This window comes from Mixophyes fleayi, chromosome 10 (genome assembly GCF_038048845.1).
Source record: "Mixophyes fleayi isolate aMixFle1 chromosome 10, aMixFle1.hap1, whole genome shotgun sequence".
NCBI classification, from domain to species: Eukaryota; Metazoa; Chordata; class Amphibia; order Anura; family Limnodynastidae; genus Mixophyes; species Mixophyes fleayi.
Window position 1 is genome coordinate 84,917,911 of NC_134411.1, and position 14,340 is coordinate 84,932,250.

General features: G+C 38.7%; 1 protein-coding gene across 1 annotated transcript in view; it reads right to left on the minus strand.

The window, feature by feature from the left end:
- The window catches only part of CDH8 (cadherin 8), a 288,359-nt gene that overhangs the window by 264,665 nt on the left and 9,354 nt on the right, over positions 1-14,340 (minus strand). Inside the window, exon 2 of the mRNA XM_075189000.1 lies at positions 12,262-12,713. Coding sequence (XP_075045101.1) covers positions 12,262-12,546 — 285 coding nt within the window. The 5' untranslated portion in view covers positions 12,547-12,713. The remainder of the gene's footprint in view (positions 1-12,261; positions 12,714-14,340) is intronic.

Below are 14,340 nucleotides of genomic sequence, written 5' to 3' on the forward strand. Positions count from 1 at the left end.
CTTGTGAAATTGACAAAAATCATAATTTTGTAGGTCACATAAAGTTTCCAAAAGTACTTAATTTCTCTTGACATGTCTGTCTTTCTTTGGGTAAAATGCTAAACAGAGTAAATATAACATATCCAGCTAAAATGTTGAAATCTTCACGCCCTACAGGCAAAAATAGAGACTCCTCAGCGAAAATCAGTGCTATCAAATCCACATATATTCAGTTATAATACTGTATCTGTGCAGAATTTCCTTATTATATATATCCAATGCAGCTGCTGTATTATATCCAATGCAACTAACAATACCTGATTTTAATACTAGTTGACCTCTATTAAAGTTTATATGACAGGTCTTCAAGTAAACTACATGCAAGTTAAGATAAGATTAACTTGCAATAAAATCATAATTCCCAGGGACACTGAACTCGTACATTTGACAATTACATCCAGTATACAGAACATTGGAAATTGTTCTGTACAATTGGTTAATATTGAAAAATTAGAACATTCCCTAGAGGAACATAAAAAAAAATCAGGGACACATGTTTAAAAACTGGGACTGTTCCTGGAAATAAGAGATGTTTAACAACCATGTAAAAGGTAGAAAAATGTAAATAATAGTTATGCTTGACACATCAGAGTACTGGTATAGCCAGATGTCAATAAAATATACTGTTTGTCAATGCCTCCAGCACAGATACAGAGTTGAGTTATGAATTATTTTACCTTAGTTTTCTATCCTAAGTAGCATTGGTTATCGATCTTGTTTATCGAGTACCAGGAGCTAGAGCCATCACTTCGGTGAGAGACACAGATTGAGGCGCATGGCACACAATGGAGGAAGACATTTTGTGGGCTGAACTAGTCACTGAGGCACGAGGCACAATGGCAGGAAGAAGGCAACGAAGGATTATCCCTTGTAAAGTTAATTATCTGCTGCCTCAGTAGAGCTTTCTGTCACTTTACCTCAGGATATATAGCAATTAGAGAAAGTTGGATGTAATGGACTTAGGTATTTTTTAAATCTCACTGTGTAGGCTTATTTTGCCAATGGCAAACACGTTTTGCAAATGCATAATCCAATTGTCTGTAGGCATACATCCCAGTGTTTCAAGCAAATAGCCCACCTCAGGTGCAAACGCACGATTTGCAGAGGGGGGTTTCCACACCACGCCGCCAATGGTCGTGACCAGCATGCATGGGGGCGTGGCTATAATATTAGACAGTGCTTGGCTGCTCTCCAACTCTCCCCATAATATACATGGGCAATGCTGTGTGCACTACCATTAGGTGCATGGACCTCTCTCTTTTCAAGCAGAGCCGTGTAAAGCAGGGGCAAGGTCCAGCCACCTCAATTATACAGTGTCTCAGGCTTGGAGGGGGTTTTCAGGCACTAAGAACCCCCCCCCCTTGGTTTGCCTATGCACCCCCCTATGCACCTAAAACACAAGTGAATCCTCTCTTGCACATCTGTTTCCAATGATGCCCCGCCCCTTTTGACCACTGCAAATGGGGATTGTTGTCCGCTACTACATATCTATAATGTACACACAATTGTAATAGGCTACAATATACACTGGATTTTTGTGATATCATCCATTTCTTCAATAGGTCCCCACTTTCCAAAAACTAAAGTCCTACATTGTTATTCCATCAGTATTCAGATGACTTCTATAAAACATGGTGATTTGCATTGCTGTGCGTCTTCTTTGATTCAATCTAAAGTCATCATACTTTTCTGAGTGAGTGACCCATGGATGTTCGATGTCTTTAGCACAGGAACCTTTATATGACCCCTAAAATCTAATTACCCAGAGTTCCTGCTGATAATTTCTTAGGCCAGGTTCCAAGTTGCTAATCACATCCTGTTCTACCATTTGATCTTACTTCGATTTACAGTAATAGTTATACAGTGAGCTTTGAAGACGAGTCCTTTGAGACAAATAAGCAGATTGACTAGGGACCGAATTGTCATAGAGTAGCTCAGATTTAGTGTCACTTATTTTGTCCAGAAACAAAACACAATAAGTTGTATAGATCATATCTCAGAATGTCACTTGACCAAACAAGGACAGTGAAAAGTTGATATAAAATGATTGGCAGATTTTTGTTTAAATGATCGATCACTATATACAGCTACAAGCATTACAGATCAATATGACACAGGTTAATATTAAACGGTGGTTGCAGTGCTATTATAAATGCTACTCATAGAGGTCACTGTGAGATTTTTCATATATAGCTATACATTGGACCCAAAGGAGGGATAGTTAAGAAGGAAGCGGGGGCTTTAATGTCTTAAGGACGGACTGTTCATCCTACTGAAGGACTTTTAGAACTATTGGTGTATTGAGGTGCTGGTAACTAGGACGAGAGCACCGATATCAATCATATTTAATAAAGGTTACACACATTCTTTAAAACTGGTTACACACAGCAGTTAAAACAACCTGCAGCTAATGCTAGCATTAGAATGTTAAAGACATTTCCGAGTATTTCACTTCAGCCATCTCCAGTATGTCCATGCATTGCCAACACTGAAGTAGGATGGTCTAGACCAGGGGTAGGCAACCTACGGCTCTCCAGGTGTTGTTAAACTACAAATCCCAGCATGCCTTGCCACCTATCTGCTGGATATCTACTGGCAAAGCACGTTGGGACTTGTAGTTTCACGACACCTGGAGAGCCGCAGGTTGCCTACCCCTGGTCTAGACCGATCTAACTTTCTAAATTTGAATAGCGGCACATTGAGTCGCGATGCAAGACTGCTGCAATATTGTTGTGTCACACATACCTCTGTACACCTGCCTTGCTCCTTACCGGATACATATTGTGCTGTGGAGCGCTTTCAGATTGAGTGGCGCCATATGATATAAATGGAGTGGATTAGTTTATTGCATAGATACAAATAAAATACATGATTCAGACCAGCATTGGTGGAGATGGCAACTTCTGACCCATGGGGCAAGTCCATTGAGATGGTGCCATAGCACCACCTAGTGTTTGCAATCGCGTAACATTAGGGGAAGGAATATGGTGATAGTTAGCCATGATGTTTTGCAGCTGTGTCCGTCTAATCTTGGTTATTGTAATTGCCTCTAGAGATGTCTGGTTGTGAAATCTCCTATACAATGGATTATTGGGCTAATGACACCCATGGTAATGACACTCAATACTGGATCTCACTTGTCTAAATAAAAATCTCCCAGCAAAGACAAATACCCTCCTAGCCTAATGCCATAGAAGTTCGGCAAACAAGCACTTAAGCCAGTGGATCGCAAACTTTCTTAGTTCGAGGCACCCTTAGGGTCTCCATAATTTTTTCAGGGCACCCCATAGCCAAAAAAATTACTAAGTAGTCCCCCGCCTTGCTTACCACCAGCCTTGCCCGTGGCACCCCTGTAAGATCGCCAGGGAGCCACGGCACACAGTTTGGGAACCACTGACTTAAGCTTTTTTTTTATCTCTGGGATAAAGCTACACTGAACTGTCCTATAATTAGCTAAACATTACAAGTGTACATTTTACAGTGGCATTATCAGTAATGGGTATATACAGGATAGGACCTAATCAAAACAGGAAAACAAATGAAGTAATTAAGCTAGGTAAGAACAAAAGGTGATGATTACACAAGGTCATTAGAAGAAGGCCATGTGTTTTAGAAGAAACATTTATTAAGATAAGTTGTTTGATCATCTATTTTAGCTCCAAGCGGAGTATAGAATACAATCTTCCTATTAGCATGACCTTGAAGGGATCATCATATTTTTTTTAAATGCTGGAAGAATTTGTGTTCAATTAGTTTTATGTACACGGAGGCTTGTTACAATTATGCAGCCTTTTAAAGACAAGGGGTGAGAAATAGGTTCTTGAAAACCATTGTAAATTATCTCATTTGCCAACATTCCAAACTGTGGAATATGTCAGCTGTTTGTTTTATCATCTCAATGATGAGTACAAATTAAATAATAGCCTTATTCTCTATATTATTCAAAGTGTCATGTATATAGGTATAAATGTAAAGTAGGGATAACATGTCTAAAACCAGAAATTTGTGGCAGGGTATGTCTACTTGGTAATCCCAGAGGCAAAATGTGGATTGTCCAACTGGAAGTCCGTCAATAGCAAAGCCAAAGGACAGCATGATGTTAATAGTTCAATATGGGTTTTGGACCATTCCAAAATCTCAGCTGACACTCATCTAGGAGAGGCACATACAGGGTCCTCACCTCCTGGCCCCCCAGTCTGCTCCTGCTACCCCTACAGTTCATCTGTTGGTCATCGCTCCTGAAACATTGATTGAAAGAGGAAGTGCTTTGTGACACCAATCACTTGTGCTTCATCCTGCAATCATTGCAGGAACAGCTCAGTGACAATGTGAATTAAGGTTGCACAGGAGGAGAGGACTACTGGGAACTCTAATATCACTGCCAATCCCCAATCTGTGTGTTTGTGCAAGAGCAAGGTCATCTTTGTGTCAATTGTCCCACAGGACAAGTAGTCTTTGGGAAGGAAACATGATTGTTAAGAAATTTCACAGTGAGCTACCCTATATAAAGTATTAGAATTGACATTGAGGGGGTCCTAACTTCTGTGCCTGTGTGTTGTTGGAACCCCTCTCCTCCAGTTGTTTGTATAAATAAATAAATAAAAACAAAAAACTATAAAATACCACTAAATGGATTAAACAGCTTGTGCCCTAAAATACTAATTGTTAAAAAAAAAAAAAGATCAGTTTAATGTTTTGGTAAAACTATTTTCATGGATTAATTAATTAATGGAGTCATTCAATTTTATACAATATTACACATGTTTATTTTTTAAAGATGTAATACATAATATTGTATATACTATATAATCATGTATAACATATGTTTACGTGTTGTCATTAGACATACTAGCGAAACCACTTATAAAATATTTGAAACATTGCACAGTACTTATTGATATACTGACGTAGAAAGGATATTTACTTAAACAATTAGGTTTCTTTATTTTCTTGGCCAAATAGATGTAGCAAAAAGAAATGTCTCTAGACGTTTCGACCAGCCTAAGGGTCAATCACATGTTATTTCTGAACAAGTAAAAACTAGGTCAAACTTCCTGTAGCAGTATATATTTGTACGTGAAAAGACCCAATACAAGGCATATGCTTAATTTGGAGCATGGTGAGCTTGAAGCTTCAGAAATCTGAAAGCCAAACATTAAAAGGAAGTAAACAATATTGTGACAACAAAAAGCAAAATAAAATGTAGTCAATGTTTTTTCCACTTATGGGCAACCCTTCCATTTATATAACTCCCCCCGCCCTCCCCTGTGGACAATAAGAGCCTCTCCCCTCTATAACGAGCCATATTGCCCTGCCTTATGGTAATTTTTGCCTAATTTATTAACCATTCCATCTCTTTAATAGAGTTCCGCTGAAGGGACTGTATGGATTGAGTTGTCTGGTTCCATGAACTTATAGTGCAATTTGGGTGTCTAGCTGCAGGTACGACCAGGGCTTTTGGTCCCCTTCCATGTTTTCTACAAAGGGGATTATATTAAGGGGAGAATAATCCAAAAGTGGAAACCCCTTTACAAATGCCTTACAGAGAGTCTTTCACAGGCACCATTAGAGTTTTGGAGGAAAACTTGATGGCATAAAGCTATCCATCTTCTGGACAGGTTTAAATATCCATATTACTGAAGAAATGAGCAGCCGATGTACTGGCAGGAGCATGTCGCTTGTGCTCCAGGGAACCAGTGTGTGACATCATCAGATGCCAGCTGTCACTGCATTGGTTCTGAATGGTCACATGACTCACATGAGAGACACAGGAACTTCTACCCATAGCAAAAGCTAATGTAAATAATGCATAAGGCACTTGTAACACAGAGATGGAGGAGCACAGTTTTAGAACTGTTTTTTTCCCCCCAATAACAGTATATGTGGTAATAAATATGTTCATTGCTATCAGGCTTTTACTAAAGCAGGATTGGTATTCTTTTCCCAAACTATGTGACAGGTCCACCATAATCAATCTGCCAGCTTCTTCTTTTATGACGTCTTTTGACCTCAACTGCTCCTAGTCTGCCAAGCCACCAGATCTGTCCAATTGGGTCACTCATTTGCATACATTGTGCTATTATATTTCTACAGAACAAAGCAGAAAAAGCACAATACCCTTATGAACTAATGCAGAACCATGGATATAGTCAGTCTATGATGTTACTCACAGGTGAAACTCAACTATTAGAATAGTTTTCATAATCCTTTCATTTGTTTACAATAGCCATTTACCTGCTTGGTTATTTGATTGATCATTTTTTTTTTACTTTTTATATGTCATTATATTTACATTTGGTACATTTGATTTTAACTCTTTGCACTTGAAGACCAGATCTTATGCAAAAAAAAAATCATGATAACAGTATTGGAAATATTCCCTAGATCTGAGATAATAACAGTTATTTAAGAGACATACCATGTAATGCTTGCTAAGTCGATAGGCTCTTTTAACTTTTAAAATATGAATGGGATGTAATTTTGAGTGTTTTCTTACTAAAAACAGTTGTTGCTAATGTTCTTGCCCTGTCGGGTGAGAGGCTATAGTATTTCTGTATCTACACCATGGGAGCCAGCATTTTTGTATACATCTTTGTCCCAACAAAAATCAAAACATCAGGCCTGATTCATTAAAGATCTTAACTTGAGAAACTTCTTATTTCAGTCACCTGGACAAAACCATGTTACAATGCAAGGGGTGCAAATTAGTATTCTGTTTTGCACATAAGTTAAATACTGCCAGTTTTTTCATGTAGCACACAAATGTCAACTTTGAATTTCAGTGTGCAAATAAGCTATCAAGTATTTGTGGGTTACATGAAAAAACAGTCAGTATTTAACTTATGTGCAAAACAGAATACTAATTTGCACCCCTTGCATTGTAACATGGTTTTGTCCAGGAGACTGAAATAAGAAGATTCTCAAGTTAAGATCCTTAATGAATCAGGCCCATCATCATCATCATCATCATTTATTTATATAGCGCCAACATATTCCGTAGCGCTTTACAATTGGGGACAAAACACTTTAAATATTTACAATACCCAAGTAACATGCTGGGCTCTATATTTTCCTAGGCTGTCTAAATGTAACAAAACGTAATATATGTAGGTGTGTAAACAAAATTCTCTTCTAAAACTGTGTAATTAATAATTTTATCGGCTATGACTGTAACAAAATACGGCTCTCGTATAATTGTCAAGTTTAACGAGCAATAAGTTGGATGGCTAGTATTGTCCGCAGGACAAGGGCCTTTGCGAAGAATCCTGAACATCTTGTTTTATTATTGGATATATTATTAAGCCTTGTTATGTGTATAGAGTCATTGCCTTCTTTAATTTTATCCTAGACAGTTCATGCTTTATTCAGTCTATGGTATCATTAAAGTTTCTTAGAATTAAGGCTTCCTTCAGTGCCATACAGCATGAGGTTTCTGTTAAAGACAGCTGAACCGCTCTCTAACAAGGCTAACCTCTCACTGGAGGTCTAATTTCCGGCATCTATATTTTCATAGTGTTTCATATTTATGATAACATTTTCAGATTGCTTTTTTTTTGCTTCCATAGCGCAAGAGCAGAGATAATTAAATTGCAATATCTGCTACTGTTAGCTTTTGAGAATGAATTAAAGAGTTGTTTGTTTATTAAGATAAATTATACTGTTCAGTGTTACCCTGATAATGCGCTACAGCTCTATTAGAACCTAAAGTGTTAACTCCATTACAGACAGTGGAACTCTTTCCACCTTTTTTGGACAGTGTTCTGATGGGATCTCATAGAGGTCATAAAGCTTGCTCTGCATGCCTTTGAGTTACCCTGGGCATGAATCCACCGATCCACACAGTGCATTTTTTTCACAGCAAGTCTGCAAAGCTGTCATTCAAACTCTGCCTGCTTACTTAGAGAAACCCTTGACTTCTAATATGGTATCCTGCTGCAAAGTGTTAAACGAGAGCATGGGGGATGTATATAGCTAAGTCATAGTTGACAGCCTTTTCAGAGGCCTCTGGGAGTCTATGGGGGGAGGTGGGCATGAGGGAGCGAGGCTCGGCGAATCATGTCATTTTGCCCCCACCCCCAAATTATGCGATTCCCGGAGAATCACATCATGAAGGCTCAAAATCTGCCCACTTCACTAGGAAGTTTTCAGATGCGGGAAAACTGACTGCTCTCCCGGGATTCCGGGAGACCTATCCAGAATTTGGGAGTCTCCCAGACATTACGGGAGAGTTGGTAAGTATGTACTAAGTATATGTATATATGTATATTATTAATCTCAGCAAAGACTGTATATTGCCATGTATCATTGTCAAATAGTGTTTTTACCTCTATATAAAGTGATATAACCTCAGCTGAATTCTTAGATCACATTTTTCTTGTCTTACCACTTTAAAAAATATTTTTAAGATTTCTCAAGTGTACTTTATTCATTGCAGCACTAGACAAGTTAAGCAATAAAATTCATTTTTTCATATAAAACATTGTTAAAGAATTTTTTTGTCTTGTTTCTTAAACTAGGAAACTTATTTGGTTTTGCTGCAGATTTCTTATAGATAAAGTTTGAACGTTGCTAACAGTACGTGCATGCTTGTGGCTTAAGAATAATTCTGGATGTGATAACTCTAGTGAAGGCATTTCTTATTGCACCTGGTATTTTAGAACCAATTATTAATCCTTGAGCCAAGTACACTGCACTTGGCTATTTCAGCCATAAACTAACTAAAATATGACATCTTTATCATTCATTAGTACTAGTAACTGTGGAACACTATTCTTTGTTTGAAGTTAGAAGCAAAGCAAAGAAATAAAAAAGTGCTTATTTGCTCCTGGACAAACCATTTTTGCAATGCAAGGGGACAGGGCCGCCTTCAGCAAACATGGGGCCCAGTAAGGGCCCCCCGTGTCCCCCGGGCCCCCCCCCTATGAGCGCCCCCCACCCTAAAGCAACAGCAACACAGACTTACCTGGGGCCCCGCTGGTCTCCGCTACTCTGTCTTCAGCCTGGCTGTCACCGTGACAGCCAGGCACCAGGATGCGATCGCAGGGGTGGAGGATTCATTACCCCTGCGATCATGTGATCTGTCTGTGACAGCCAGGCTGAAGACAGAGTAGTGGAGACCAGCGGGGCCCCAGGTAAGTCTGTGCTGCGCTGTTGTACCGGGCCCCCTGGTGAGCCCGGGCCCGGTACAACAGTACCCCCCCCCCCGTACCCCCCTGATGGCGGCCCTGCAAGGGGTGCAAATGCATTTACTTGTTTGCATTACAGGGAAAAACTGGCTTCTTTTGCAAGTAGCACACAAATACTGGACAGCTTTATTTTACATTGCAATTTAGAGTTGAGCTGGTACAAGTCCCCTCCCAACTCTAAATCTGTCTGCACATTTTAAATGTGCCCCCCCCCCCCCCCCCCCCGCTCCTCAGTGAAACATGGTTTTGCCAAAAGTTTGCACAATACAAATTTTTGCCTCAACCACTTCACAGAAGTGCCAAGTTCTGGAACTACAATCTTTAAGTTTTATTTTACCAGTCCGCACTGTATTTCTACATTCTTATTTGACATACCGAATCGGCTATGACTAGAACAGGGGCAACGGCAGTGAATCCATTCTGCTGTGTTGTGAGGCTAGGGTAGGTCTAAGGACACTCCAGGCCAACTTCTCAAAGCAAAACGTGCAACATGTCACAGGAAAAAGTGGGATGAAGTCAATATTATGCAGAACAGTTTTGAAAATTTCTCTTATCAGTGGTCAGAACCTAAAGTAGACTGTGACCGACGCCAATTGGCAGCAACCAATGGCGAACTAATGTTCTTCCAAATGCAGCCTATCACATCACTGAGACATGAGGCACGAGGCACTGTGTAATGTCTCTAGTTGCTTTTAAATGAATAGGTTTAATATTGGTATTGGGCAGCACAGTGGCTCAGTGGTTAGCACTTCTGCCTCACAGCACTGGGGTCATGAGTTCAATTCCCAACCATGGCCTTATCTGTGTGGAGTTTGTATGTTCTCCCTGTGTTTGCGTGGGTTTCCTCCGGGTGCTCCGGTTTCCTCCCACACTCCAAAAACATACTAGTAGGTTAATTGGCTGCTATCAAAATTGACCCTAGTCTGTGTCTGTGTGTGTGTCTATATTAGGGAATTTAGACTGGAAGCTCCAATGGGGCAGGGACTGATGTGAATGAGTTCTCTGTACAGCGCTGCGGAATCAGTGGCGCTATATAAATAAATGGTGATGATGATGATGATATTGGTCCAGACATCAAAAGAGTTGATCTCACAAAGTATAGGTTCACTTTAAGATATGTCGCATGGGCTTTGTTAAGACCGAAGGGAACTGTTTTTTGGGGGTTTTTTTTTTTCTTTTTTTGGGAGGGTGATGCACTCCAAATATCTCCAAAATAAGCATTAGTAAAATGTTGCTATCTCCCTCACAATAATATACTTCATACAGAAGTACCAAAACAATAATCTCGCAACACTATAAACACCTTTCTTCAGTGTTCCGTCTTTTTATAAAACTGTCAGTAAAAATATTGCCAAGGGTTGGTAAGATGAGAAAATTAGTATACACTGTATTGGGTTTCATAGAAATACTGTCAGCTTGCAGGATCTGAACAAATCCTCAGGACAAATCGTAGTTCATTAAAGTACATATGTCCTCATCATGATAATATGATGATATGGTGATAATGATCCAACATTACCATTGATGTGGTTGTTTTAATGCAGAACAGTGTTGGAGCTGCATGCTGCTAAAGATTCCCCATGCCATGTGAAGATTAACCTAGACTCCCGTTTCAGTGGACTGTATTGCCTTACATTTCCTTGAATGTCAGAGCAACTCTGGTTAATAAGAAAATTATTCATGAGTTGCTCACTGCAAGCTGTCCCATTTCTGTGAAAGTCCATTGCAATAATGACTTTTTAATATCTCAGGAGTTTATGTTGCTGCAAGGTTTAGTTCCCTTGTTATCAATTTAAATATCGTACCTTTAACTACAATGAGAACAGATAATTTCAATTCTTATAAAGATGTCCCATGCTGTCACAATATACAAATTTCCACACACTGTCAGATAAATGAACACTGCAGCTACCAATCAGCCAAGTTGAGACTGTTTAACCGATGACAGTCTGGAGAAAATAGCCATAACTCCCTTTTCATCTATCTATATATTCCCCATACATTGATCTTATGAATGCTTAATTCTTTGGTGGGTTAGGGGGGGATTAGCGGGGGGTTTAGGGAAAGGTGGGGGGTAATTATCACTATTGGTATAATACCTGAAACCAATGTATACATCAGGCTTTAAAAACTATTTTTAAAGCCGCAAAGCCAAACAAAGCCAAACAAAAAAAACATAATTGGACACAGAATACAGAGCAGTCTACTTTGCTGTCCGTGGTGCTGAAATCCGTCCTGGATCTAAGGCTCAAAGCTTTCGTTAAACAATAAAGAAGGAAATAATTCATGATTAGTTTAAGTCCTATTAATTGAAAAAGAAAAAATATTCCTACACATGCAAAGGGCTTAAGACAATCACAGACAGTGTGATTTGAAATGTTTGCCCACCTTGACCAAATTGGGCAATTATTATTGTATCATGTGTGGGCTCCTAAATGATCATTTTCACTATTAAATTCTAATTAATTTCAGAATAGATTTGTTAGGACAGTATTGGCAGAATAAGTCAAACAATGACCTCTTCATATTGCTGCTATGTTCCGGCCCATTACATGGTTAATGGAACCTTTCCATTTAGTTGTTCAGTGATCGGGTTGTTTTTGTTTATGACAAACAGCTGGAATTCCGAAGGTGTATTGAACATTTTTTTAATGTCATATTCTATACAAATTCAGTAAAACATAAAGACATTGTCGTCTCTAGAGTCTAACCTTTTTACACATGTATATTTATTAATAGGCATGGGATCTGCTAAACTGTTTTCTCAGAGCAGTCGAATAAAATATTGGTTATTATCAGTAAGCAAACAGGGCCACCTAGTGGACAGATTATCATGAAAATTGTATTTTCCGTGCTATTATTAAATAATAAGGATTGATTAAAGTTTTATATAGAATAAAAACTACACAATATATAGAATACATTATTATTCACAATAAGTCATTGTTCAGCATAATGTTTATCAAGTTTACTACGTAATGTTAATCAAGTTTACTACGTAACGTAAAAAAAGAATTAACGAAAATCCAGAACATACCCGTCCAACTAGTATTGGTTCTGGTCCAGAAAACTCTTCCAACACGAACATTTGATTCCATACCCAGCCCCTCTTGGATCTGTTTAATACTTTTTGCTCGTCGCTGACTCCATCAAGTTCCATGGTGGCATCAGTCGAAAGTACATAGGAATCATTCCTTGGAGCCAGATAAACGTGAGGAAGAATAGCAATCCATAATATGATTAATGGAGTCCAAGCATCCACGAATGTTTCCCCAAGTCTTTCTGGCATTTTGACACAAGTTAAAGGGAGCACGGACAACATGAAATGATTTGTTCTGCTTACATCCAAATTGCAGCCATCCAATTCATCACGCAGCCAGGGATATTACTTGCAGCTGATCCGAGTGTTTACTGCTCAATAAACATAAGCAGAAATAGTTCACATGCGAAGGACATGACGTGTTTGGAATACTGTGCATTGATGTTTCCCTTAAAAAAAGAAAAAAAACAGAAAGACGAAGAAGTGAGTGAGCAAAATTTATAAAGCATAACATGTTTTTCACAGCTAACAGTAATTATAAAGTCAAAACTGAAGCTGTTATATCACACAGAGAGAAAAGAGACAACAAATTGGGAAAGAAAATTATTTTAGAAATTAGCCTAAATACTTGCAAAGATTCTTCACATTTTAAACAACAGGCAAAGAGGAACATATTATTATTGGAAAGCGAGGTGTGCTGCCTTGATCTACCTTTCTTTGGTTGTCATAACAGCTCTATTTACTTGCAAAAATTCATGTCTAAGTTGCTCAAGGCATGCTGCCATATTTCCATGAAAGCCCAGTCTATATTTTAAGTCATTGATAAATGAGATTAAGTGATATAAATCTATGTAGAAAATTGCTCATTTCTGATGTCATCACTTCATTGTTATTTGGGAAACATGTATATTCTAAAATATATTGCACTCCCTACTGTAAATTATTACAGATAGTAGAGGTCTTCTTTGATTTCGATGTATAAAGATTGCAGTTACTGACTTATAACATCCATATAATTTACATTAGGGCATACATAATCCTATATATTATCATTATTATGCATTGTCATCGCTCCCACCATTAAATAATATTTTAAAGGGGTTTAAACTTAAGTCCCCATTTTAGTCCAAACTGTAGCTTGCGCCAGTCGCTCGTGCTATAAAGTCCACCATTGATTGCATACAGAAAGAGGTGCCAGGATTGAAGGCACTGCTCGGAGACACGGCTCCTGAATATAGGGGGGCTGCAGACATTAAATCTGAAGGCAGACCTGTCTGTTTAGTCCCACATCATTTCTGACCCTTCCCAGTCCAGTGTTAGCTCAGAGAGAGCCCATTTTACACGTTTTGTTTTTTCTATTGTAGCTGTATTGTCAGCTCCATATACAAGTTCATTACTGTGACACAAAGCACAAAATTACAATAAAATTACATTATTTTTGAAAGCAGAATGACATGCATTTTCTATGTATTATGAACATAAAACTATTCCTTGGCCTATAGCACGTCTTCCTCTGTCATTCTTATTGAACTGCTTCCTTATGTCATGAAGGCGAGAAGCTTCTGTGTCTCTGGTTAGGCAAATGAATTGGTTTCGTGCTTGTACATGCACACTCAACAGCTAACCTGTATATTACTGGCAAGCCTAAGAGGACACCAAGGAGAAGTCACACTAGCCCATGTGAGCTTAACCGCCAGGGTTTCATTAAAGGACCGGAAAACCAGCTATGTCTATTCTGTTTAAAGGCAATTGTCTTCAATTGGAATCTATGGATTCTCTATTCATTTCTAAATGTACCTCACCAGCAACCAATCAGATGTGACCCCACTCTATCATGCACTACATAACCCCTCCCCCTTTCAGTCTTCTCTTGCAGATCTCTGTCAGAAGCAGTGATTGGTACTTAAGGCGGGGGTCAGGGAGCATTTAAACATATGCAAGTGAGTAGGAAGGTGAATCATATTTATTGAAAGGTAAAAATATGCCCTAAAATTGATCTTGTTTTCTAACTGCACTTCTGTTTTTCTCAGCTCCACTTTTTTTTTTAAATTTGAATATTTTCACATTGATGTGTCA